This window comes from Cladophialophora psammophila (assembly GCF_000585535.1).
Source record: "Cladophialophora psammophila CBS 110553 chromosome Unknown aczJe-supercont1.9, whole genome shotgun sequence".
NCBI lineage: Eukaryota > Fungi > Ascomycota > Eurotiomycetes > Chaetothyriales > Herpotrichiellaceae > Cladophialophora > Cladophialophora psammophila.
Window position 1 is genome coordinate 838822 of NW_006912930.1, and position 22819 is coordinate 861640.

Consider the following 22819-nt stretch of genomic DNA (forward strand, 5'->3'; position numbering starts at 1 on the left):
CACGGTGTGGTGTGTCCTCGGGCGACTGAAGGGTCCAGTCCCATAGCAACAACAGAGCTGATTTGAACGAGCTCCATCTATCCATCCATCCATCTATCCAAGCCCGCTTGGCCTATGACTAGTAACACCTTAAGTAATGATTAATTCCAACTTTTGGAGTTCTGCCATTCAAGATGGAGATGGAGATGGAGATGGTGGTGGAAATGGTGGTATGAGATATTTGTCTACAAACTACCGGGGGTATACTAAGTTTACTAAGACACGGCTGCTTGAAGGTTGAAGCTTCACTCTTCGTCGTCGTCGTTGTCGTCGTTCTTTTCTCTTCTCCTTCTCTTCCCCACTCCAGCCTCATGGCGCCGTCTGAGATCGATCGCAGTCTTCACTCGTCATCTCTCACGCCAGCTGCTGCTTGGCTCGATCATGCTCTGCGAGCGCGTCTCCGGCATCCATTGTAGACGAGAGCTCGCGTCTCACGCGTGGTCCTTCTCCACCAACGTCTCCTCCGTGACCGGTCCACTCACGCTAGCAATGCTATTCCTCTTGCCCACGTAAGAACTCACTTGCAGCATGTTCAGCTTGTCCTCTTCGCTGTCTAGTGTCTTGAAGTTGAGCCAGAATAGGATGCCACCCACGCCGGACAAGACTGCCACGACGCCGTAGTTCCACACAAGCAGGGGGTCGGCCGACAGCGCCACGAGACCCTGGGCAATGGCGCTGGAGAAGGCGTTCATCAGGAGGTTGATGGACATGACGAAGCTGCGCATGTTGTAGGGTGCCTTGGTGAAGGCGTACTCCAGCGACGTGATGCTTGCCATAATCTCGGAAAACCCGATGAGGACATACGGCACGGTTTGGACCCAAACGTTGATGGGTGCTGGTCCCGAGCAGTCTGGGTCGGAAGCGTTGTGGCCGCAGGGCGAGAGCCGGTAGATGTACACTTGTATAACGCAGGCCGACACCATGGCCAGACTGGCCAGCGCGAAGCCAAAGGCGATTCGCTTGATTGGGGTGAAGTTGATCCGTGCTTTGCGGAGAGCCGGGTAGACGACAAAGTCCATGAAGGGGATAAAGATGATGATGGAAATCGGGTTGAGGTTTTGGATGATGCTGGTTTACTGTTAGCCTCGAGGAACTAGCTGTCTCCACGGAGGTCAAGGGTTTCTGCAGCACTCGTTGCAGGTCATTGGGGAGGACTTACTCATTAGGGACGCCGTTGAGTTCCATGACACTAAAATGTGTAAGCAACGAGCGATTTCTCGACTGCGTGATGAACGGTGGATGTACTTACGCAGCCTGAGATGTAAGGTTGCCCGTCATCTGGCCATAGGCAAGCCAGTAAAGAGGCAGATACAAAAATACAGCACACGCCTTGAGTCCACGACGGACTTCGTCAACCCAAGCGTCGTCGAACGTCATCCATGTCGGTCGTTGAGCGGCGGAAATGTTGGAGGGTTTTACACGTTCCCAGAAATCCGGAGCAGACATATTCTTGTACGTCCTGACTGGATTGATGCTCCATTTTCCCTTGGATGCGTAGGTCCACAGTTTCCAGAACTTGGCCATCACGGAGCCGGTGGGCGGGGTTAACACGTAGTGTTTGCGACATACCAGGAGCACAACTGGCGCAAACAAGAACAAGCACGTGGGAAGCATGTAGGCAAGCCAGAAGCCGACGTATTTCTCGCAGTAGACCATACCCTGTGGCGTTATTAGCATCAAAGAGTGCCGTCGGGAAAGGCAGAGCTTGGAGGTCCTGGCAATTGGTGTACAGGAGTTTGGGAGGACTTACAATTTGTCCAACCAGGGAACCAATGTTGATGCAGAGATAAAAGTAAAGGAAGATTCTAGAAGTCGTCACTGTCGGGTCAACAATAACACGCTCGCCTGATGGGAGCACCTCGATCCTCTTCTTAGTCTCTGTTTGTTGCTCAGCTAAAAGTGGAGAGATGTTGGACTTGAAGCCGCCAGTTCCAACGCCCATAATGATTAGGCCAATGGAAAAAGCAGCGAGAGCAGAGCTTCCATGAGCAATGACACTGGGAGCTGCTGAAGCTGTCAAGATGACGTGTCCCACAACCGCGCAGATAATGGCGGCATGGATGGTTTTATAGCGGCCCCAGTGAGCATCAGCAATATACCTGCATATATCTATCAGCACGCACCGACATCGACACCATCTAATGGCAATGACTCGCTCAAAGACGAAGGTGGGTGTTTTTTTTGTTTTTTTTTTAAAGGAGACTCACGCGCCCAGCAAAGGCATCACATATGCCCAAAACTGGTTAAAGGTCACGAGCCCAGTTGAGGCACGCTGGCCCATTCCGAGCGCTCCAGACTGGCCCTCATGGCCTGCGCCAGTCGTAGAGCCTTCTGGAAGAGGTTGCTGGATGAAATTGACAACTGAATCGTGTCAGAAAGTGCCTTGTGGTTCCAGAGCCATTAACTGCCACTTACAGACAACAGTCGTGCCATAGTAGGAGAACCGCTCGCACAACTCGACAAAGGCGACAGTGAAAGCGGGCCAAGGGATCTTTCCGGAGACTCGACGGAGAGTGTTGAGGTCGGCCTCCGTGACCTCGTCGTCGTATGAGGTGTTTGTCTCTTGAAGGGAGTTTACATCGATGGAGCCACGCCCCAGGGTCTTCTCCATCGCCGTGCCGGCGAGGGCGGCATCGTCTATCTGGGCCTGGGCGATGATAGGAGCTTCGTTAGATGCGATTGCGCTCATATTGGCAAGATGGTGTTATTAATCTTGATGAGACAAGAGTTCTATCTGCTTCGGTGTCGTAATGAGGCATGGGTCGTCATTGCATAGATATATATCTCGATCCCATTTTGCCATCAGATGCATTCGTTTGCACATCACTTGAGCGTAGGCACGGAGCAGTCAGACAAATGAGGAAGGTGTCGTTGGTTGTTATCACTGAGAGGAGGGGTGGCACAATAGCGATGTATCCCAAGCACTTGGCGACATGGTTCGGTTTCTTGGTACACCTGGCTTGAAGCGGGTAGGATCAGAGACAGTCCTTTTCTCAGCCACACAGCCAGTGGGGCGTCTACTATGATGGACAAGCTCGGTGACCAAGATGCTCGCGCTGGAGCTTGAAAAGCATTCGAGAGCCCATTCGAGAGTCCTTCTCTCGAGGTCGCGTGTCACAAAAACTGTGCTGGTGATTGTTGTAACACGTACCGTCGGCAGCCTGCAGACGTGCTGCTCGCCAACGCCCAAGGGCAAAATGCCTCCCGCATAGCCTAGAGTCGCCATACACATCAATCCAGACGAGAGAGCAGACGGTGGTGGTTCGGAGGATCAGAGTTGGTATCAAAGGAGAGGAGGGATTTCGCCACTGCATGGAACGCTGCTTCCATTGCTTCTCTGCTTCGGATCTTCCGCCGCCAAGCTGCAGATCGCGACATTCCGCTGTCTTGGCCACGCCAGGTAATCAGAGGGAAGCCAGGTTGGTGTAACGTCAAGTTAGCAAAGAACAAGTGCCAGCGAAGACGTAGAAAAACTGCCACCGGGCGAGCTTATGGTCGCGGAGGACTCCGGGTGGGCCACCAATTCCCCGGATTCTCACGGTTACTTCGGCACAAGATAGGGGCTGGGCTTGGACTGAGATAGGAGCTTCAAGCACTCTCCTTGCTATGTACATAGGCAGTGGGTCATCAACCATCTTCAATGCACATGGCAGTTTGGGCCATGCGAGAGCTCCTTTGGGGATACCGAGGCATGAAAGTCGACAAATCCTACCTCACACATGTCAGAGGGGCGCATCGAGACTCACGTTGTTCTAGTCTTGCCATTGCCTTCGGGTTATCTAACGACCTGCCAATGCGACCTCACAATGTGTTCACATACTTGGCCTCGGGAGTGTCGTAGCGTTAGCCTTCGGTGTAGGCGAACTGGGCACTACAACATCCTGCTATTGTTGAACCCCGTGCTCAGCACTCTTCAGGCCCGTGTAGGCTTCAAATATTCCTGGGCAGCCCGAACTGGAATATGATCAGATTCTGGACCAACCAACCTCCCGTTCTCTCAAGACCGGTCATTAAATTCGATAAAGCGGCAGTAGGAGAAAGGTAGAGAGAGAGATATCAACCCTTGAGTCCGATTTCAACGGTGGCGCTATGATGAGATTTGGCGGGCATCAGGGCTCCCCATCGACATCTATAGTTGGTTGAAGCCTCCCGGGCGAGCCGCTGGCCGACGTAGACTTAGAGATTAGAATGACTTCGGAAGCTAGAGGGGCTTCCTGGGATCGTTCCGCATACCTTGTGGTTCCTTTGTCGGATTGTCATCCTCTTCCTGCGTGGACATATGACCTTTAACTCTGCTAAACCAGTTGTTGCGCATTTTAGTCTTAGCCATTTCAGTCTGATTCGGGGTTGGAAGAAATGTTAAAATGATGATGTTGCTAGTACGAGATACTGCTCGTTTAAACACAATCCAACGAGCATATCTGGTTTAACTGTTGACACCCAGGCCTCAGGATGAATAATCTCATCGTTGGGTCCGATCAAAGTAGTAGCGACCATCTGCATTAGCCTTTGATATTTGTTAATAGCTCAAGTAAACCTTAATGATACTCCCCATACCCGGCCTAGAGTACAGTATCAATCGAAAATGACTTACTCTTCATGTACGACATCGCTCCCACGGGAATTTGTAAGATCTCCCATCAGGGTCTTCGGACGTAATCAAAAGGACCTTTCGATCCCCGAGGTGCTGCAGCAGTAGTTTTCAACTCTTCTTTTTGCTTCTTTTATTGTTTCGGCCAACTTTTCTGCTGCAGCTTTCTTTGCCGCCGCTTCTTCGGCGGGCTTTTTCGCTTCTATGGACTGTATGATGATCCTATCGACGGAGAGATGGCTATTAGAGCCTCAGCCTTAATAGCTACCACCTCGCTATTTTGCTTTATATCATATTTTCGCAGCGGCCATGCATCATGTTTGAGATCGCTCTTCTTATACACTAGCCTGACTCTTTTGGGGTCCGTCTGCAGGGAGTGTGCGACGACTTTCCTGAGTTGGCCAACATAGGCTGTCCCTTCGTAAATAGAATATGGAGGGAATTCGACGGGGACCACCGAGGCCCTGTATCGCACAAGGACGACATCTGAGGCACCCGGATCTTCTATCGGGATTCGGTACTGAGAGCACCATTTTCCAGAACAATCTGGAAATGGTCCTTGTCCAAATAGTATGCGACGAAGAAGATATAGTAACATTGCTACAGCATCCTGACAATGACCTCTGGAAACGCAGCGAATACAATGCAGACCTTCAGAGAATGATAAACACCAGCTACGGAGCCTATATGGCGACTATGAATGAAATCGTCTATCTCTTCCATAGTCTGGAGGAAAAGCTGAGCACCGATTCCCTGCCGTCGAATACGATGCGGAATTTTAAAAGGATCAGTGACATCCTGTCCAAGGGGTTCTACGAAACGCTTCTCAACAAGATCAGAGCTGCAAATCAAACACTCTCTACCATCACCGAACAAGTCCACAAGTTGGCTGAGGCTCGGAAAACCCGTTGGCCGAACCGAGGGTTATTGCATGACTACGCCAAGATCAGACGGCATGCTCGCAGCGTGTACGATACATTTGTGTGTGGCAATTGCTGGAACTGTCCTTGCAAATCGGAACACATCCTTCAGCTGCGTCTAGAGAACCCGCCCCCAAAGGTCATGCTAGTGGGCCAAAGTATGTCCAGACCAAGTCCAAATTTGTCGTTCACCGACTTTCATACGAGGAAGGTAGCGAGCTAGGGGATTTGAAGGCGGGGGAAGAAGTCGAAATTGAGGCAGCCGACCTGCAAGATATGCAGACTGTGCAGCATCCCGAAACGCTGTACAAGGCGTGATCGTCAGTGAGCCGAAAGGGGTCCGTTTCAGTCTTGTCAAGTCAACCCTCGAGACGATCCCGTGGCTGATGAAGGACGACCATAGTCAACAGATTCTTGACATCTGCGATGCTCTTAAACTCTATCCACACGAAGGGTCGAAGCGCGAACACGTTGGCTTTCTCACCGATGATCTCAATCGGCGTCGGCATGATATTTATATCGTCGGACCGACCAATCCACTCGGACCATCAAAAGCATTCTCGCCGATCATTCTTTATCTCCAAAGGTGGGTGGCATTCCGCTGCCGCCCATCAGTCAACGAAGCAGACGGTATCTTGCGGCTATTTTGGCCTCTGTTTTCCAGCTCCACGGAAGTTGGTTGGAACCGCAATGGGGCCTCAACGATATCCTGCTCGAGTCGCAAGCAGACTACTATTCCAAAATTTTGATCAGTCTTCCGTATCTCTCTCGAGCTCTCGTTCATGCAGCCTTAAAAGCTGAGGCCCGATCCCCTCGCAAAATGATCAGCCCAGCCCTGATCAGAAGCAATGTTCTCTTCCCACTCGGCCTTGCGTTGGTCGAACTATCTCTTGGACAGCCCCTCGAAGTACTATATGAGACTGAAGACCATGATGCTATCGAAGCGGTGGCTAATCTCAAGACCGCGCTTCGGGTTCTGGACTTTGTGCATGATAGAAGTGGGAGTCGCTATTGTGATGTAGTGAAAATGTGCTTGCTCTGGACCGGCCCTGGTGGAGATCAACTTGACGATAAAGTGCTGCAAAGTGCGGTCTTTGAAAAGGTGGTCATGCCGCTTCTGGATGACCTTGATGACTTTGAAGGAAACTCTTTTATCCGTTAGACATCAGGGCTAGCGCATGTGCAGATTTGCCCTCCTCAGTCTTTCAATCCCCTTATTTTGCGCCAAATGAAACTCTAGCTTCTTTGTGAGAAGAATGTTCCCTTCCAGTGGAAACCTGCACGGAACTAGCGCCACTATTCATTTTCCACCGGAAGCATGCTTTATCGTTCGAGTCTGGAATGGAAGGGGGTTAAAGGGGCAAAGCGAACAAAATGACAGCTCTTGCTTTGTCGGCCAATAACTCTGCGGCGGATGTGCAGCGGAAATGCTTGGCGATACTACGGTCCGTCACAGAATGCGCGAGACGCAGATTCTCGGTGGTGGTTGCCTCGAGAATTACAACTTCGCTGTCTGTCTCTTCAAGACCAAGACACTGTCTTTTATTGCCTTCTTACAACCCAAGTCTCTACCACTCACTCCTGACCTCTTCAGACGCACCGCGAAGTCGCGTCCACCAGACCTGAACATCGACGAATCCTTCGCCAAACTTCTTTCCTCATCCCACCCTTTCACATCTATTCCTAGTCCGACATTATCTCTTTCTCAGTCCGCTTCCACGCTGCCTGCGCCCCTCGTTGTGTACTCTCTCAGCCCAGTGGACTCGTCCGCCGGTTCCAAATATCCCGCCCGAAGAACAGCCACAGAATAGTCCGATCTAATCCTTGTGCAAACTTCGGCGCATTCCTTAACATTCTTTCTCCGCTCCGGCTAGCTTAGGCAATATTGGATACCCAAAGCAAAGAACAGATGAGAAAATAAAGAGACTGAATCAATAAATACCGGTTGGTGGAAGGGTTTCGCCTGGCTGGCGCAAGCCAGGAGAGCATTGTAGCTAGGTGGTGTGGCTATTGTCTTACTTGTGCTCACTGAGAGGCTATCCCCGCCCTACGATCGTTCCAAGTGCCTGCCTATGCCCTGCACAATCTCTATCTTTCAGCTTTCACCACATTTCCTTCCGACTTCAATGCCTTTACGATTTGAACACGCTTGACTGCTATGGACACCCGCGAGTTTGCCACGAGAGACGAATTGTGGCGCATTCAAGAGACGCTAAACGATCTCTCTGCAACGCAGGCTCTTCACTCAGATCGCATTATGCGGTTAGAACAGAAGACTCCTGATGGCGGTAGACCTAGAAGTCTGTGGGGTGCAAGCTCTCCCTTCCCCTTGGGCTCTTCGCATCATGGTAAGCCGATCATGCCAGCAAACGCATCCATACTAATGCTCATACTTAGATTCGTCGCTCAACCCGGCTGCTGAAGCATTCCGCAATTTTGATGCAGATCCAATGATCAGTTCCTTAACCTTGGATCCAACCGACGACCCACGGAGAGCCGCTGCGTCAAGAGCCAACTCGGTCCGGTTCGACGAGAGTGCCAACAATCACTATGGCTCCTCAAGACAGTCAATGGAACTCCCTACACGTACAGGTAGTGGGCTTGGTGGCCATGCGCTCTCCGAAAGATCTCTTTCGCACCGATCTGACGGGAGGCCCGCGCCTACTGGATTTGGTCGGACAAACAGCTTCGGTCTTGAGCAGAGTCGCCTGCTCGGTTCGATTCACAACTCGCCTCGAGTTTCGGGCAATCCTCCGCCAGGCTTTTTCATCTTAGGACCATGCCCGGCCATCATCCGTTGCTGGTTAACTCAGTCCTTCTCTAACAGCTCACTGCTGTACGCTGCCATGTGCACTGGTTCAACGGTTTCATCTGTCAGCTATCCACTCTTGTGCAAACTTGACCTGACAGAGTCCATATTTGGGGATGGGGATAATCGCGCTATTCGGCTGCCCGTGTATCTGACTGAAGCCAAGATCCACAGTCCTGCCGCTGTGAGATCAGCTAGTCCAGTCCCACCAATTCCTACTTTGATGGTCAAGTTTGTAATCGACGAACTGACGGTGACGGATTCGTCGATTCAAATCATCCTGGGCAGCGATGTTCTGAGATCACACAATGCCGACATCTTGTTCTCACAGGACAAGGTCATGATCTTTGACGAGGAACGAAATCAGGTCTCGATTCCCTTATGCAGACCCGAAGATGATGCCTCTTTCAAGGATCTGTGCACGGTTTCTCGCCATCGATCATCCTCAATAGGAGAAGCTCTGCCACCTCCAGCTTCCCCAGTGGGGGTCATTGGCCAACAGGAAAGGCTCAACACGACCCAAAACATTGTATCACCTGGGGCAGCTCCATCCAGTAGTTTGCCTTCTGCTACGCCATCCGAGCCGGGAGATGTACACAGAATGGATCAGCCCGTGGAGCCCTCAACGCGATTCAGTCTAGATTCAAGTCAGCCGAGACTTGCCGACGACTCCAAGTCCACGACAGGGAGCGAGAAGTCGTTCACCATGCCCATGTCGAAATCTGGGTCAGGCGTTTGGTCCAGCTCGTGGCGTTCAGCGTCCTCTAGCAATCCTAACGATGCAAGCTCCAAGACTTCGTCTAGCTACGCACGACCTCACACCCAGAGAGCCATGAAAATCTTGCGCCCAGCGAAGACAATGGCCAATGCGTCCAGAACCCCCTCTGCGTCGGCCACAAGCCCCAATGGCACAGAAGCCACACAGGCAAAGCCGAACGAAAGTGGAAAGGTTGCAGCTCCATCAGATTCGAGCGGAGAGCTGAAATCTTTGCAAGCGACGCCGACAGCAAGGACTAATCCAATCGGCTCTGGTACTGCATTTGGTTGGTTGAACACAGGACCGCAGCGGAAAACAACGGCAAACGGTTGATGAGATGCTTAATAGAAGCCGCTCACTTTGACCCACCGCGGTTGACCTTCAACTAGGAGCCTGACGAAGCCCGTTTGATGCCATGATGATGAAGGTCACGGAGGATCATGGAGATTGGGGGGAGGGGGATGGTTTTTAAGCGCGGGCTTCAGTTGGCATGTGCCCAGTGTTCCAAGCTGTTGTCTTGCCTTGCCTCGTCGAGGCTGGGGACACAGGGCAGATAGAATTCAGAAGAGCCTCATAAGAGGCGAAGCTTGCGAAAATAATCTGAATATTCATTGAAAGGCGAAGGATGCGTGAGGCTGCGTCCCCACATGCTGCCATGGGCATTCCATTTGCCGCTTAATTACTTTATTACGACTTCGGCCATCGTCCCGTTCGTCCGATTCTCGCCGACAACAACTAGAAAGAGAAGTGAGATCATTGTCCATTTGGCGGATTTCAACAGCATCCTTTCCACTGTTTCTTTCTCATCTGAAACAACTTTAGATTCAACCTCAAGCACAGAAAGTCTCCTTCAGCAGAGGATCTTTTCCAAATTCAGTCCCTCCCCAATCCACGGTCTTCCTCGCAGCTTGACAGACACATTTTCACTTCGTCCCGCACGAAAGAGCCCACTGACCGGAGGACTCAGGATATAGACTGACTAATAGAGCGAGAAAGCGAGAAAGATGTCGGTGAATAGTAAAAGAATTGGTCAGTTCTTGTGTCCTCTTCTCCTCTTCTTTTTGGCTTTCCCATCTGGTGCTTTGTCAGATTCATCCTCTAGGGTGCTCCGTGATAGAAGGATTATATGGACGCATAGTTGAATCTATGGATGGATCTATGGATGGAAGCAAGGACACATAGATGGACCAGCCCAATCATCGTATTATGTTCGATTTTGAATCGCCGACTGACATTTTATCCCTCCCTGCGGGGGGGCATTCACAGCGAATCCGGTGTTATTGTACGTTTTCTCCCCTGTTTCCCCTCCAAGACACAGACGTACATGGTACCTGTCATGCCACCTGCCACCTATCGCCTTTCGCACCGGAAGATATGTTTGAGTTTGGCGCCGAAGGGACAATCATATATATGAGTCCACTCCCCATTAGCCTACCTACTCAATGTCCCTCGCTCATCAATTGATGGCTTGTGTTTGCTTTGCTCGGACATGTACAAGCAAGACCATGCCCACCGGGAAGATGGTGGCACGTGGAGGATTCGATTGAGTCTTGAGAGTTGGTTTGGTTTGGGCCACTATATCTTCGTTCACTGACATATGTTCGCTGCGCTACAGTATCTGCGACATCCAGGAGAAATTCCGCAATGCCATCTGGGAGTTTCCCAAGGTGTATGTTCTCTCCCCCTTCTCTCCCTCCGCCGCGGCGGAAGAAATGCATTCCCGTTTTTAGGGACGGATGCAGATATTGAATCTGTTGGACTGTACTTACCCTATGGCGGTGGCCGAATGGAACAGGATAGCTACGAGCCAAAAGCTGGTTAAAGCAGGTATGTGAAAGAAAGAAAGGAATGAGATTTTTGATTTCTCCCACGTCTTTTCTTCTCTCCTGCCCGCTTCCTCTCCCTAGCCTGCCTCCTCCTCTCTTCTTTCTTTCAAGCCGCATCCATCCATCCTCCCCACCGGCCCTCGCCCTTCTTCCCTTCCGCTCTTCTCGTGGAGAAACTAACATCCCACCCCTTTCCCGCCTACATAGCCAAAATCCTCAACATACCCATCCTGATCACAACCCAGAACGCCGCGCGCCTGGGCTCCACGGTCCCGGAACTCACGGACCTGATACCCTCGAGCAGTCCCGCGGTGATCGACAAGACCGCCTTCTCGATGCTCGTGCCGGATCTCCAATCCCAGCTCTCATCCCTCACAACCGCGCCTCGCGAGAAATTATCCGTCCTCCTCGTCGGCATCGAAACGCACATCTGCGTCACCCAGACGACCCTCGATCTTCTCGCGGCGGGCCACAGGGTCTACGTGATCGCCGACGGCGTCTCGTCTTGCAACGCCGCCGAACGACCCGTCGCATTGGCGCGGCTCGCGAGGGAGGGCGCAACCGTCACGACCTCCGAGAGCGTGCTCTTTGAACTCGTCGGCGATGCTAAGGATGAGAACTTCCGCGCCGTCAGTGGGCTGGTCAAAGATACCAAGGAGGAGACTAAGCTCGCTGTGGAGACGTTTTGTCGCTTGTAAATGGGCCCCTAGATACGTGGGTACGTATGTAGATCCGTACATAGGTCCGGGCTTCAAAAATGCAGGGGATTAAGAGGTTAGATGGGGGCACGAAGCGGAGGCGGAAAATGATCGGGGGCTTGGGTAGTAGGAGAAGAAGTAGTCCGAGAATGACAACGATGGCACTTCGACTATGGCTCTCGTGGGAAAAAGTAGTTGCCGCTCGCAGTCTTCTGTCTTGCGCTTCAGACCCATGTAAAGAAACAGTGAAATGGACGCGAGCTACCGAATCATACAGGACTTATCACGAGAAGGGATCAATGCTGAGAGACGAAGATCTACTGTGGCCTCATTGATTTTCCGGCATCGAGAACGAAAGAGTGCGTTTGCCAGAGTTTGAGGTAAGCATGAAAACGCAGAGTTGAAGATAGAAATCCGTTTTATACCTGGCGGGTCTCCGTCGGGGAGAAAATCCGAAATCAAGGACTGACAAATTCATACCGCCACCTGATTGTATTCTAACGCATTGCTCATGGAAGGCATGGAAATCATGCGTCCAGACCACTCCACGCTGCCTGGATCGACAGACATTGGCTGAGGTCTGCGTAGAAATAGTACCTGCACACTACCGACGCAGATAATATGATACTGCAAGAGGGACAGCAACCATTGCAACGACCAAAACTAGACTTCTTGAGAATATATCAGCCATGCAGATCATGGTAGACAAGGTTGAGGCTTACCTTGCTGTGCAAATTCGCGAAATGAACGATTTCGTTTTGGTTCCTGGTTTGCTGTTGGCAACTGGCTCAGATGGCTGTTTCTCAGGGGGAACAGCGTTAGCGGCTTCAGCAGCAGGCGGCGGAATCGTCCCGCTTGCAGCGATCGAGTAAGGGGGAGGAGCAAAGTCTGGGATCGAATCCTTCCTGGTGGCGACAATATCTTCGGTTACTTTACCCGCAGCCTCGTCAAAGTGAACCTGCTTCACGCCGCTGTCTTTGGCGTGGTGAGAGTCGAGGAGGTTCGACATAACCTCGCCGGCAGGAGGGTAAGGTTCAATGGCTTCGTGCTGAGGCAGCAGGCGATCCTCACTCGGATGATCAGGCTCATCTTCTATGATATGAGCACCCTTGGTATTGAGAATCGGAGCACCGGGTCGCGAGATCTCTTCAGGCGGGGATCCCGACACTTGAGCTTTGACGGAAATAACATTGTTGATATTGCCTTGTTCATCGTTTGCTAGACCCAGTCAGTGCTGGTCATTCTGATAGTAATCTTTCAAGAACTAGGCCAGACCTGTTGGGTTTGATTCATCTAGGACCCACCAATCACCAGGACCCAGCCTAAATTTGTATTGGTAATCGCCGGGCTCGAGTTCGGTCTTATAGGAGAAGACGTTCTTGGTAGAGCCGTCTGCTGCAGTCGATTCGAACCTCATCTCTATGGGCGCCCAATCGGTGAACGAACCAGCAATATATACTGGAGGTTGGACGTTGTCCTTTTCAAAGGCGATGGTGGTTGACACCATTTTGAAGGTTCGGAAAGTGACGAAGAGTCCGGTGAGCCTTCCAGATAGCGTTCAATCCAGAGAAGATGAGTTGACAACAATCGCAAAGCGACAGGAAGTTCACGGAAAGTGAAGGCGCGGGTATCGCTAGACCGAAAAAAACCATAATCAGCGAAGACCCGAAGATGTTAAGAATAGGGTTACAAGTGATGAAAAGCTGCGTCGCCATGGCTCCAAGGTGATGTGATATGGTTGGCTTTTGCGAGGTCGCGCCTGGAGAACTCATTCAGGCCACTTGCTCTGAGACAGCCACGACCGGCATGACTCTCATGGATCCTCCTTCTCTTTTGCTCCGAGGAGTGCTTGTTCATTTGCAAGACACAGGCTGAACGAAGCTCTATCCCTTGTTTGGAATTGCAGCCAGAAATCCATCAGCTAGTCACTGATAACATACATCCATGAGAAGTATTTGTCCTAGTGATGAAGGCCCTGGCACCAACCCAGCCTACCCGTTCCCCATGGGCGCGAATAAAGCCACGGAAGAGTTATTCAAACCTAACGAAGGTTGAAAGCCAGCAATCGCTACGTACCTCGTGGATGATGGGAATGAGAACTGCTTGGAAGCTGCGGAGCTATCCAGAACAGGAGGTGTTAATCAGCAGCAATGAAACCCAAACCGTAACGGCCACAACAGAGAAGATAAGAGCCCTAGATCCGAGAAATAGAGTCGGTCAAAACTCTCCACAGTCAGGAGACGTCAGCTGTCAAATATAAGAGCGGTTATACCCGATTGATGCTCAGCACAAATCCGCCGATGCTTTCGGACCGAGATTGTTTGGAGGGACGCAGCTTTGTGGGAGGAGAGGGATGGACGTTGTGTCAAGGGCGAACCGAGGACATGTCATCCACGGCGACCCTCCTTCCAAGGGCAGCATGTCAAGAACACCAAGGACGAGCTTGGAGACTGAAACCCAGCGTCATAGATCCCACCTGTCATACCACATCCCCCCAGTTTTCCGGGGAGCGCATGGGCGTGAGCTGCCGTGACAGGCGAGCCTCTCCATGCCGAGTCGAACAGGGGAATGGTGGAATGAACGACATGCAGCATCATTAGCTTAGAGGACCGGGGCATTTGTCTGGTGCCCGCAAGGTTTGTGCCGTCAATGCATGACATCCGTATCTCACAAGGGTGCAGCTGGCTGACATGTGCAATGTTCCAGGTTTTGTTGGGATGTTCGAGTGCTATCTCGATTAGCCCCTCCTCGCCTTCGCTAAAAGGCCCATCGTCATCAGCCACAAGCCACAGGTGGCGGTGATTTTCGCCAGAAGAAAGCCGTTGAACACATTGGGAATCCCATCAGTCACCCTTTCGAAGAGAAGAACAGGCTTCGGGCAACGTGTGCATGAAACGATTTGAACTGCTTGCCCTTCATCTCAGTCAGCAGCTATTGGATCTGCCGGAGCTTCTTGTTGCGTGAGTGTTTCTGCAACATCGCCTTCACAGACGGCGAAAGCAGTACGAGAAGAAGAGGGTTTTCCATAAAAGAATCAGAGACTAGACGGGTGTGGACGATATTTATATAGGCCTCAATTCACGGATTTGCACCATCTGGTGGAGGACGAACAGCCTCGCTTGGGGGGAAACATGTGAAATTTTACGGCTACATGCATCAAGTCATGCAGCATGTGCTCGAGAGATACGAGACACATTTAACTGGCCACAGGAAATTGCCCTTCCTCATTATCTGTGCATGTCTCTGATGATTCCTTCCACGCTCTGCGCCGATTCTCTGATTTTGGGACAGTAATGCCTCTTCAACAGCTCTAACTCCCAAACGCCGCTGCCGGTCCCCAACACATTGGTGCCTTCCACACTCTCGCTGTCGCCCCGATACACGCCGTCTCCTTTCCTTTCGTCACTGTGCCACAACGCCTCGATCTTGCGGCCGTGTTTGTCTGCGATCTTGGCCATTAGATTGAATACTGCCAGGGTGGATTTCTCAGGCAATTGCAGCGAGACAGTCAGGAGGCGTTTGAAGAACGACAGGACTGTCTGTGGGGGGGGTGGAGACGAGGGTATTAGCAGGATAGATGTCAAGACGCGCGTGAGCAGGAGAATGGGTGTGGAGATGTTGATTCTGTTGCTCGCTGCGTTTGACAACGGAGCTTTCGACGAGTGTGGATCGGCGAGACGTAGCGATTTCGGCCCCAGTTCGACGTCCGCGTCCAGTGAGAGCGGGTATAATGAACTGTAGATATGCCCTGTAAAAAAGCTCAGGTCGAGATGTAAGCTCGAGGCGGCTTTGGAGACATCCTGGCCCGAGAGCAGTGTGAATGCAGTCTGCGTCGCAAGAAGGCTTTCGCGTTTCCTGTTGCGGATTGTCTCGGCATCCAGGGTTGTCGCCTTGCTCTCTTCTTCAACTTCGCCCTCCACGTCCAATCCCCCTTTGACAGCGTCATCAGCTACGCCCACAATCTCCTTTAGCGCCTCTAATAGATCTCCAAAAAAATCCTGATTGATCAGATGCGCGTACTTTGCCAACCCTTCCAGCACAGCACCCATAAGCTCTGGGATCCTGGCCTTCAGAACGCGAAAATACGTGACAAACACCAATTTCAACGTTTCAGACTGGATTTTCTCTCTCTCTTCATGGTTTACCAGCGCCGAGGCTTCGGCCATGTCTTTCTCGACTTCACGGCGCTGCTTGAGCAATTTTCGTTCGCGTTTGGACATGTGCTGGGAGGTCTGCTGCTTGACCTTGCGTCCGTGTACCTTCGACGGCTGTTCCGGCCTACCTGGTTTGCCGGATGAGTCAGGTGGTGCCAGTTCAGACAAAAGACGTAAATGGAAGAATGTATTCAGCACTTCTTCCCTGACCCGGTAGTCTTTAGCTTTCATCATTTTAGTGAGCAGGCTGACGGCTTCAAGGGACGGGGCTCCGTCTTCATCGCGTGAGAAAAACTGCTCCAGAGTCTCCACGCATTTGAGGAAATCGGGTGAGGGTTCTCGACTCGAGACCTCGTGGACGAGAATATTCAACAGCTCGGTCCGGAAATTGAAATGTGGTACGGAGAGGAGGAGTGTGCATGCACAATTGATCGCAACACTTCGCAAGGACAGTGTAACTGCATCACTTTTTTGAGCCTTTGCGAGACTGCTCAGTTGTTTCAGGTATGCCTGATACCCAGTGACGAGAGCGTGCTCATACTGTCTCGTTTGCCGCACGTCCTTGGAAATCTTGTTCCCCAATTCGTCATCCTTGTAAGAGCGTATCCGATAGCCCGGAATCACGTCCTTGTACACCGCTGCTTGTGCAGCAAGGACCAGTTTCTGAACCGCGATTGGCGAAGTTGGTCCAGTGACTTGTGCCAGCTTTTTAAACGACCCGGCATGTTCTTCGGGGTCTTCATTTAGGAGACCCGCGATGCGAGCAATCTCTTCCTTCGCGGCGACAATTTGTTGCTTGAGAGGGACTTGCGGAACGGCGGGTTCTGTCTCGGTGGGAGGCGTCTCGTCCTTCTCGTCGTCCTCATCGTCAGTTCCAGATCCCATGAAACTATCGGAATCATCCTCCTTTTCAATCGGTGCCTTCTCTTCTACCCTTTGTGTCTTCCCTTCGGCAGTCTTGATCGGGAGTCTCGTGGATTCCTTGTTTTTTTTCTGCCTCGACTTCTTCTCATATTCTTGCTCAAGATCCCAATCTGCGGCGCGGACGAAGAGGTCGGTAGCCTTGATGGTCTCTGAGACTTTGCTGTCATCGATGGGCGGAGAGAGTCGCCTCCGTTTTGTTGGACGACCGTGAGGCATGGCTATGTTCAACGTGAAGCCTGACTCACTAAGCGCTACACGCGCACATTTTGAAGGTTGCGGAGGATCAAAATTTCGGCCAAGCAAGAGTGAAACTGGTCGCGGCTCACCCCCGCTTCTGGCTTAGGGTGATGCCGCCCTGTGCTCCGCCCGAGTCGCCCGCCGAGCCAGAGTAAAAACTGTCCGGGAGCTCACTTTGGAACTCATCCCGATCGTGCCGAGCCGAGAGAAAAGATGGAAATAAAGTTCCCAAATGCTGCAAATCTGCCCAGCGCGCCAGGTCCAAGCATTCTATGGGGTCGAAGTCTCGCTTAAGGTACTGTATGCCACTGAGTCCCTGAAACCTTTTCAACTGCCTCTGAAACCGGTGAATCTATTAAATTCCCCACGCAAGTTCATCTGCGGCTCCTGCATGATACCGTTTCATGACCCTGGGCTGGTTGGAAGCCGTTGCTTGCCGCCAACAAAATGGATTTAGATCACAACTCTTCAGGCATCTAATTGGTGCTTTTCGAACAGCTTGCGACAACACCAAAAATCGAGTCAAGGCAGCCGCTAATGCCGTAAGAGAGCATGCCAGTTACGTCCTGATGATGTGGCTTCAGACCGGATGATAAACGCTTCACACTGGATGCGGGATTCAGTATTATGTGTAATGGTTGTAGCTATACGGTACCAACCTCTCAAGACTTTCCCCCTTTTGCTCAGGGTAGATTGAAAGGTGTGACTTGGCTTTTGAATATTGATGGATTCACATATTATACAGGAAGACGCGTTTGGAGTTCCCGGCTGAACCTTAGCAGGCCCCCTGGCGATACCTAGATTTTTTTTGCTAAAGACAGTGTCTTGTGGCTGTATCAGCATTCAGGTTAGATTGCCATCACCCTAGTCGGCTGAGACCAATGACCGCCACACCCTAGTACCAGCAGCCGCTGTTTCTGTGAGGTATCTTTGCTGGCACTACAGGAGGTTTGGGTCATGCCGCTGTTGAGCATGAGTTTAGCGCCTACGTGGTGGCCTCACCAGCCCCCAATTACTAGGTCGTCGCGAGCGCCAAACTTGTACTTTTGTTGGCGAGCAGTCTCCGAAAGACTCCCATATGATATATCCAGAACCTCTACACCAATTCATACCAATTACCCGCAAGGTTATTTGATAGATTGCCTTTTAAGGTACACTTGGTCTGGGGCTTCCGTTTGCCTCAATTGGATTACTTGATACTACTATCTGCGAACTGGAGCGTCATACTCAGCGTTCTTGCACTGAAAGACGAGATCTGGGCCACCTGCAAAAGTGCTTGATACGAAGACATGCCACCGTTCAATCAATGCGAGCCAATGGACTTTGTCTCAATGATAACACCAGCGAGTGCGAACACGTCAGTGTCAAATACACAATTCGCAAAGGGCTGGGTCAACCAGCCAAACGGTCGTGGAACTTGGGATATAATACAAACATGTATTGTCACGCTGATCCTCTGCAGCTGGTCATCGCTCGTTTTGAACATATGTTCAAGAAAAGGTCGTGTGTCGTTTTTGAAGAATAAACTGCGCTGGATGCTCTTTACCCTCTTTTGGCCAGAGATCACATTGGGAGTCGCATATGAGCAATGGGAGTCCGCTTCCCAATGCGTGGAGGATTTTTCGAAAAAGAACAAACAAGGCTATGAAAAATGGACCATGCGGCATGCTTTCTTTGCAGACATGGGCGGCTTCCTGCTTAAGGCTCCAGACTTTCCTGCTTTTCCAGTGGACGGCCAACAGCTCCTATATCTTGTTGAGAACGATTATATACCATACCCGAATGTGGACAGTGGGACCATCTGGGACAAAAACAAGGCCGACGGATTCGCACGGGCAATCACACTGATACAAATCACCTGGTTCAGCATCCAGTGCATCGGGCGCGGCGTACAACACTTGACGTTGTCGACATTAGAGCTTCTGACGATTAATATGATCTTCTGCACGGTATTTACTTTCCATTTCTGGAACCACAAACCCTTGGACGTACAGACCCCTATCATCTTGCGAACCGACACCACCATTGCCGAGATCCTTGTCAAAGCTGGAGATCGAGCCCGCGAGCCATACAAACTGACGCCCCTGGATTTCATCACCGCTCAGCCAACTGCTGCAAATTTCGTCGCTGCTTGGTGGTGGGGCCTGGGTCTTTGCTTTGACGGCATCCTTTTCCAGATCAACGAAAAACATCGCCCTGTTTCAACGTTTTCCAACTCGAAAGCAATACCGCCCCGGGGCTATTCCTTCTGGTCCTGCTTCTTCAGGATTCTCATTTCGGCAGGATACTTCGCTCTTCATTTCGCGGGGTGGAACTTCATCTTTCCTACGACAATCGAGCGGAAGCTCTGGCGCGCTGCGATGATCTATTTCATGAGTCTCTATTTTACTTACCTGGTTGTATTTGCCGTGGTAACTCTCCTAAGCGGGTGGATTGCACGGAAATACTTTCACAAGGAGGCAAGCACCTTTATTGAAGTTGCATCAATGTTCCCAAGGTGGTTTCAGCTTGGTGCTCTAATACCCATCTACGGGTCATATGGTATTGTGCGAATTTATATAGTCTTTGAAGGCTTTTTCAGCCTGCGGATGTTGCCTATCGATGCCTACGATAGTGTCAACTGGTCTAATTTTATTGTCCATTTTTAGTCAACCCTCTAGATTATCTGGTCTATGCCCTTCGTGTTCAATCTTTCTACCAGCTGATCGGGGTACAGAGCCTCTGGGAGCATAGCTCATTCAACTGTAGGCTGCCCGTCAAGCCCTTCTCGGGGAGTATTGGATAAGTACCTCCGGTCAGATCCCAGCAGCGTAGTAGATGAATAGCATCATATATGCTGGTTCTGCGGCTAGCTTACTGGCCACTCCGTCCATGATTGTTAGCCCACCCTCAAGCGAGGTTGGGTTAAGCCTTGGGCTTATCTTGTTCCTGTCTCTTTTGATCTTCTTCTCAGTTCATCCGAATTTGAAAGCTCAACAAGTGGTTTTCTGGCTTTGACCATCAGGAACCGAACATCGTCGCTGTAACGCCATAACTCAACGGCAGCCATCGCGTTGACAAAATGCGCCTCCATGCCGAACAGCTTGATGATAAGGTAGGGGATGTAGGCTAAGAGGAAGAAGAAGCGCATCATTGGAGCGACGTTTTTGGAAAGATCCTGGACTTCCACATCTTGGAAGCCAACATTTTCAAGCCTTTTCCGAATAGTACCCAAGGGAAATTGGTCAAAAGCAGGCATGTGTGCGTAAGCATTGATTCGACGCATAGCACTTTGCCCAACTGGATTGTTGTCCATGTCGTGTTCATATTCGACATGTGTGACAACTCCACCGGGTTTCAGAACGCGGTAGAACTCTCTCATAGCCTGGTCGGGGTCGCCAGCGTGGACCAAGGTCTCCATAGTATAGGCACCATCGAAGGTATCGTTGTCAAAGTCCAGCTTCTCATAGTTGCCGCTTGATACCTCAATCTGGCCTCCTAAATGCTTGCGCTTGACGTTTTCTCGGGCCCACCGCACATGCATATCAAGGAGATCAATGGCTTTTATTCTCAGCCCCTTTTCTGCCATGAATATCGCAACGTCTCCATTACCCGTTCCGGCATCTAGCACCAACGAGTTGTCTGTCAAGCCAAGTGTGAGGTAGAGGCGCTCTTCCATCCGCCGCAAGGCAGCTCCGATAGGGAAGGGCCATAGTGTTCCCTCTTTGTAGTACCCAAAGTGCCTTGTTCCTCCCAGAATAAGCCTGTAGCCGATTCGAGACTCCAATGAATGATAATAGTCGGACACGGTAGAAGGCATTGCTGTTGTGGGAAGAGTGGAGCGCAAAGCTGGAGCAGTGTCGCCGTGGCGCTAGGCAAGGGACGGTATTGTTGCCTGTAAATAATTGAGGGCAACACAACAGAAGGAGATTGTTCAACTCTCTTAATGCATCTTGGTTAGGGAAGAGAGAGATAAAGTTTCTGAATCTGCATCCGAATAATGGAGAAACTGGTGCGAAAGGGAGATCGTCGGTTTGTATTTTGGACAGTTTGTTTGCCTCTGGCGCGTACGGCCTTCTGCTTCGCTAAATGCTCCCCCGCTGCAGTTGCCCACCATGTCGCACTGTCGATGCCAAGGCGCTAATGCCTCTCGGCCCCCAAGCCCCCAGGCGGCGAGCTGGCGATCAGCTGAAGCTGCTTGAGCTGCCCAGTCGAGGAAAAAGCTGCCCCGAAGTTCTGCCGCTCCGCAAAAATTGTTCGGCCTCGATTTTCACATCCTCTTCGCGCAACACAATCCTCCCTAGACCTCCTACGCTCGTTCCGTGTGTTGCCTGCTTCTTTCAAGAGTAGGACTCAATATGAGACCGCTCACTGATGTGGAGACGCAGACTCTCTTTACAAAATTGGCTAACTACACCGGCCGCTCCTTAACCCAACTCATCGCACCAAGCGACTCCTCCGAAAAAGACGATCGCTTCGTGTTCCGCTTGCACGAATCGCGCGTCTACTATGTCCGTCTCTCGATCGCCAATCTAGCCACTTCCATTGCCCGCGACAACCTCCTCTCCCTTGGCACCTGCATTGGAAAATTCACAAAGACAGGAAAATTCCGTCTACACATCACCGCGCTGGATGTGATTGCTCCGCATGCTCGTTACAAGCTATGGGTCAAGCCAAATGGCGAAATGCCGTTTCTCTATGGCGGGAATGTAGTAAAAGCGCACGTGGGTCGGTGGAGTGAAGACTGTCCTGAACATTCGGGCGTTGTGATCCTGGCGATGGATGATACCCCCTTGGGCTTCGGAGTTACTGCGAGGAGCACGGCTGAAGCGAGAAAACTGGAGCCCACCAGTATCGTGGCCTTCCGGCAGGGTGATGTTGGCGAGTATCTGAGGGAGGAGGATAGTTTGTTCACGACTTGATCGCTGAGTTGCAAGACGGTTCCAATTGTGGAGTTTTACAGCAGATGGTTGGGGAACAGAGAATCCAATACGAATGCCAGCGGACCAATGGGACATTGTCAACCCAGGTTGTCGCGAAAAGGTGTTGGAAGGCAGTCACCACTATGCCATCCCTCCGCGCTTCCGATATGTGATTGAGAACCAAGCTCGAAGCGTGAGCATGAATCACCAAAGAGCGAGCAGCCATACCATTTTGAAGAGCATTTCTTTATTAGACGATGCTCACAAGGTATAGCCAGGTTATTGGCGGCATGGATACGATGTATGCTCAAGATGAATGGACGATAGAGTTGGGCCGTTGGGCTTGGACAGAGGTCTCTGTGAGAGACCTAAGGAAGAGGAATGAGTTCCTGACCGTAAATTGGTCAATTAGTGTCACCAGCGTCTGAAAAATTGTCATGAAAGGAGATCAAGGTTGCTGGGGAAAGTTGATGAAACTCGAGATCCAACACAACGGATCGTTATCTCTCTTGACCAGACCAGTGTATTTTGTCCGGACCATGGAGTGAGCGCTCGACGCTCGTGTGAGTCCTCGCTATACACGACGCGAGATTTTGGCCGTGGTCTGGTCAACATCTATCCCGTAGTGCAAGGTCTTGGGGAGGACGACGAATGTTGATATTCTGCGCAGACATTTTTGCATGAGATCACAGACTTTCGATGTTTTCCTGCCCTGGTCTTTTTAACGCTTCTTCTGCAATGACATCGGCCCTGCCTACCGGGATGGGAATGTCCTCCGTACCTCAAGCGAGCTTGTATGCTTCAATATCACCCACATGTCCTTCCAGTTTTGGAACCTGCTCCCGTCCCCAGGTTGAGGTCACGCCTCAGTCCTCACCCCCCACCACTCAGACTAGGATTCCCATAGAATGCAATATGTCGCCGACGTTATCAACAGATCCTTCCTTTCCTAGCTATTCGCTC

The 22819-nt window shown here is 51.2% G+C and overlaps 10 protein-coding genes across 10 annotated transcripts; 5 read left to right on the top strand and 5 right to left on the bottom strand.

Annotated features, from left to right (window-relative positions):
• Window positions 1-470: 470 nt before the first annotated feature.
• A1O5_06488 (POT family proton-dependent oligopeptide transporter) lies at window positions 471-2728 on the bottom strand (the record flags this gene model as incomplete). The annotated part of the gene is made up of 6 exons (XM_007747082.1): window positions 471-1107; window positions 1199-1228; window positions 1289-1698; window positions 1790-2138; window positions 2247-2400; window positions 2455-2728. 6 exons carry the CDS (start codon window positions 2726-2728, stop codon window positions 471-473), a joined length of 1854 nt encoding a protein of 617 aa, XP_007745272.1.
• Window positions 2729-4862: 2134 nt separating this feature from the next.
• A1O5_06489 (uncharacterized protein) lies at window positions 4863-5135 on the bottom strand (the record flags this gene model as incomplete). The annotated part of the gene is made up of 1 exon (XM_007747083.1): window positions 4863-5135. A coding segment is annotated over one exon (273 nt), but the record flags the coding sequence as incomplete, so codon positions are not given.
• A 47-nt stretch (window positions 5136-5182) lies between these two features.
• Window positions 5183-6712, top strand: A1O5_06490 (uncharacterized protein; the record flags this gene model as incomplete). Its single annotated transcript, XM_007747084.1, has 3 exons — window positions 5183-5708; window positions 5833-6136; window positions 6166-6712. The coding sequence occupies 3 exons, from the start codon at window positions 5183-5185 to the stop codon at window positions 6710-6712; spliced, it is 1377 nt and encodes a 458-aa protein (XP_007745274.1).
• A 996-nt stretch (window positions 6713-7708) lies between these two features.
• Window positions 7709-9449, top strand: A1O5_06491 (uncharacterized protein; the record flags this gene model as incomplete). Its single annotated transcript, XM_007747085.1, has 2 exons — window positions 7709-7898; window positions 7948-9449. 2 exons carry the CDS (start codon window positions 7709-7711, stop codon window positions 9447-9449), a joined length of 1692 nt encoding a protein of 563 aa, XP_007745275.1.
• A 1439-nt stretch (window positions 9450-10888) lies between these two features.
• Window positions 10889-11640, top strand: A1O5_06492 (uncharacterized protein; the record flags this gene model as incomplete). Its single annotated transcript, XM_007747086.1, has 2 exons — window positions 10889-10943; window positions 11150-11640. 2 exons carry the CDS (start codon window positions 10889-10891, stop codon window positions 11638-11640), a joined length of 546 nt encoding a protein of 181 aa, XP_007745276.1.
• Window positions 11641-12358: 718 nt separating this feature from the next.
• A1O5_06493 (uncharacterized protein) lies at window positions 12359-13147 on the bottom strand (the record flags this gene model as incomplete). Its single annotated transcript, XM_007747087.1, has 2 exons — window positions 12359-12858; window positions 12916-13147. 2 exons carry the CDS (start codon window positions 13145-13147, stop codon window positions 12359-12361), a joined length of 732 nt encoding a protein of 243 aa, XP_007745277.1.
• Window positions 13148-14867: 1720 nt separating this feature from the next.
• On the bottom strand, window positions 14868-16934 carry A1O5_06494 (uncharacterized protein; the record flags this gene model as incomplete). Its single annotated transcript, XM_007747088.1, has 1 exon — window positions 14868-16934. The coding sequence occupies one exon, from the start codon at window positions 16932-16934 to the stop codon at window positions 14868-14870; it is 2067 nt and encodes a 688-aa protein (XP_007745278.1).
• Window positions 16935-18271: 1337 nt separating this feature from the next.
• On the top strand, window positions 18272-19603 carry A1O5_06495 (uncharacterized protein; the record flags this gene model as incomplete). The annotated part of the gene is made up of 1 exon (XM_007747089.1): window positions 18272-19603. One exon carries the CDS (start codon window positions 18272-18274, stop codon window positions 19601-19603), a length of 1332 nt encoding a protein of 443 aa, XP_007745279.1.
• A 269-nt stretch (window positions 19604-19872) lies between these two features.
• Window positions 19873-20754, bottom strand: A1O5_06496 (uncharacterized protein; the record flags this gene model as incomplete). Its single annotated transcript, XM_007747090.1, has 1 exon — window positions 19873-20754. One exon carries the CDS (start codon window positions 20752-20754, stop codon window positions 19873-19875), a length of 882 nt encoding a protein of 293 aa, XP_007745280.1.
• Window positions 20755-21292: 538 nt separating this feature from the next.
• On the top strand, window positions 21293-21856 carry A1O5_06497 (60S ribosome subunit biogenesis protein NIP7; the record flags this gene model as incomplete). Its single annotated transcript, XM_007747091.1, has 1 exon — window positions 21293-21856. One exon carries the CDS (start codon window positions 21293-21295, stop codon window positions 21854-21856), a length of 564 nt encoding a protein of 187 aa, XP_007745281.1.
• Window positions 21857-22819: the final 963 nt, after the last annotated feature.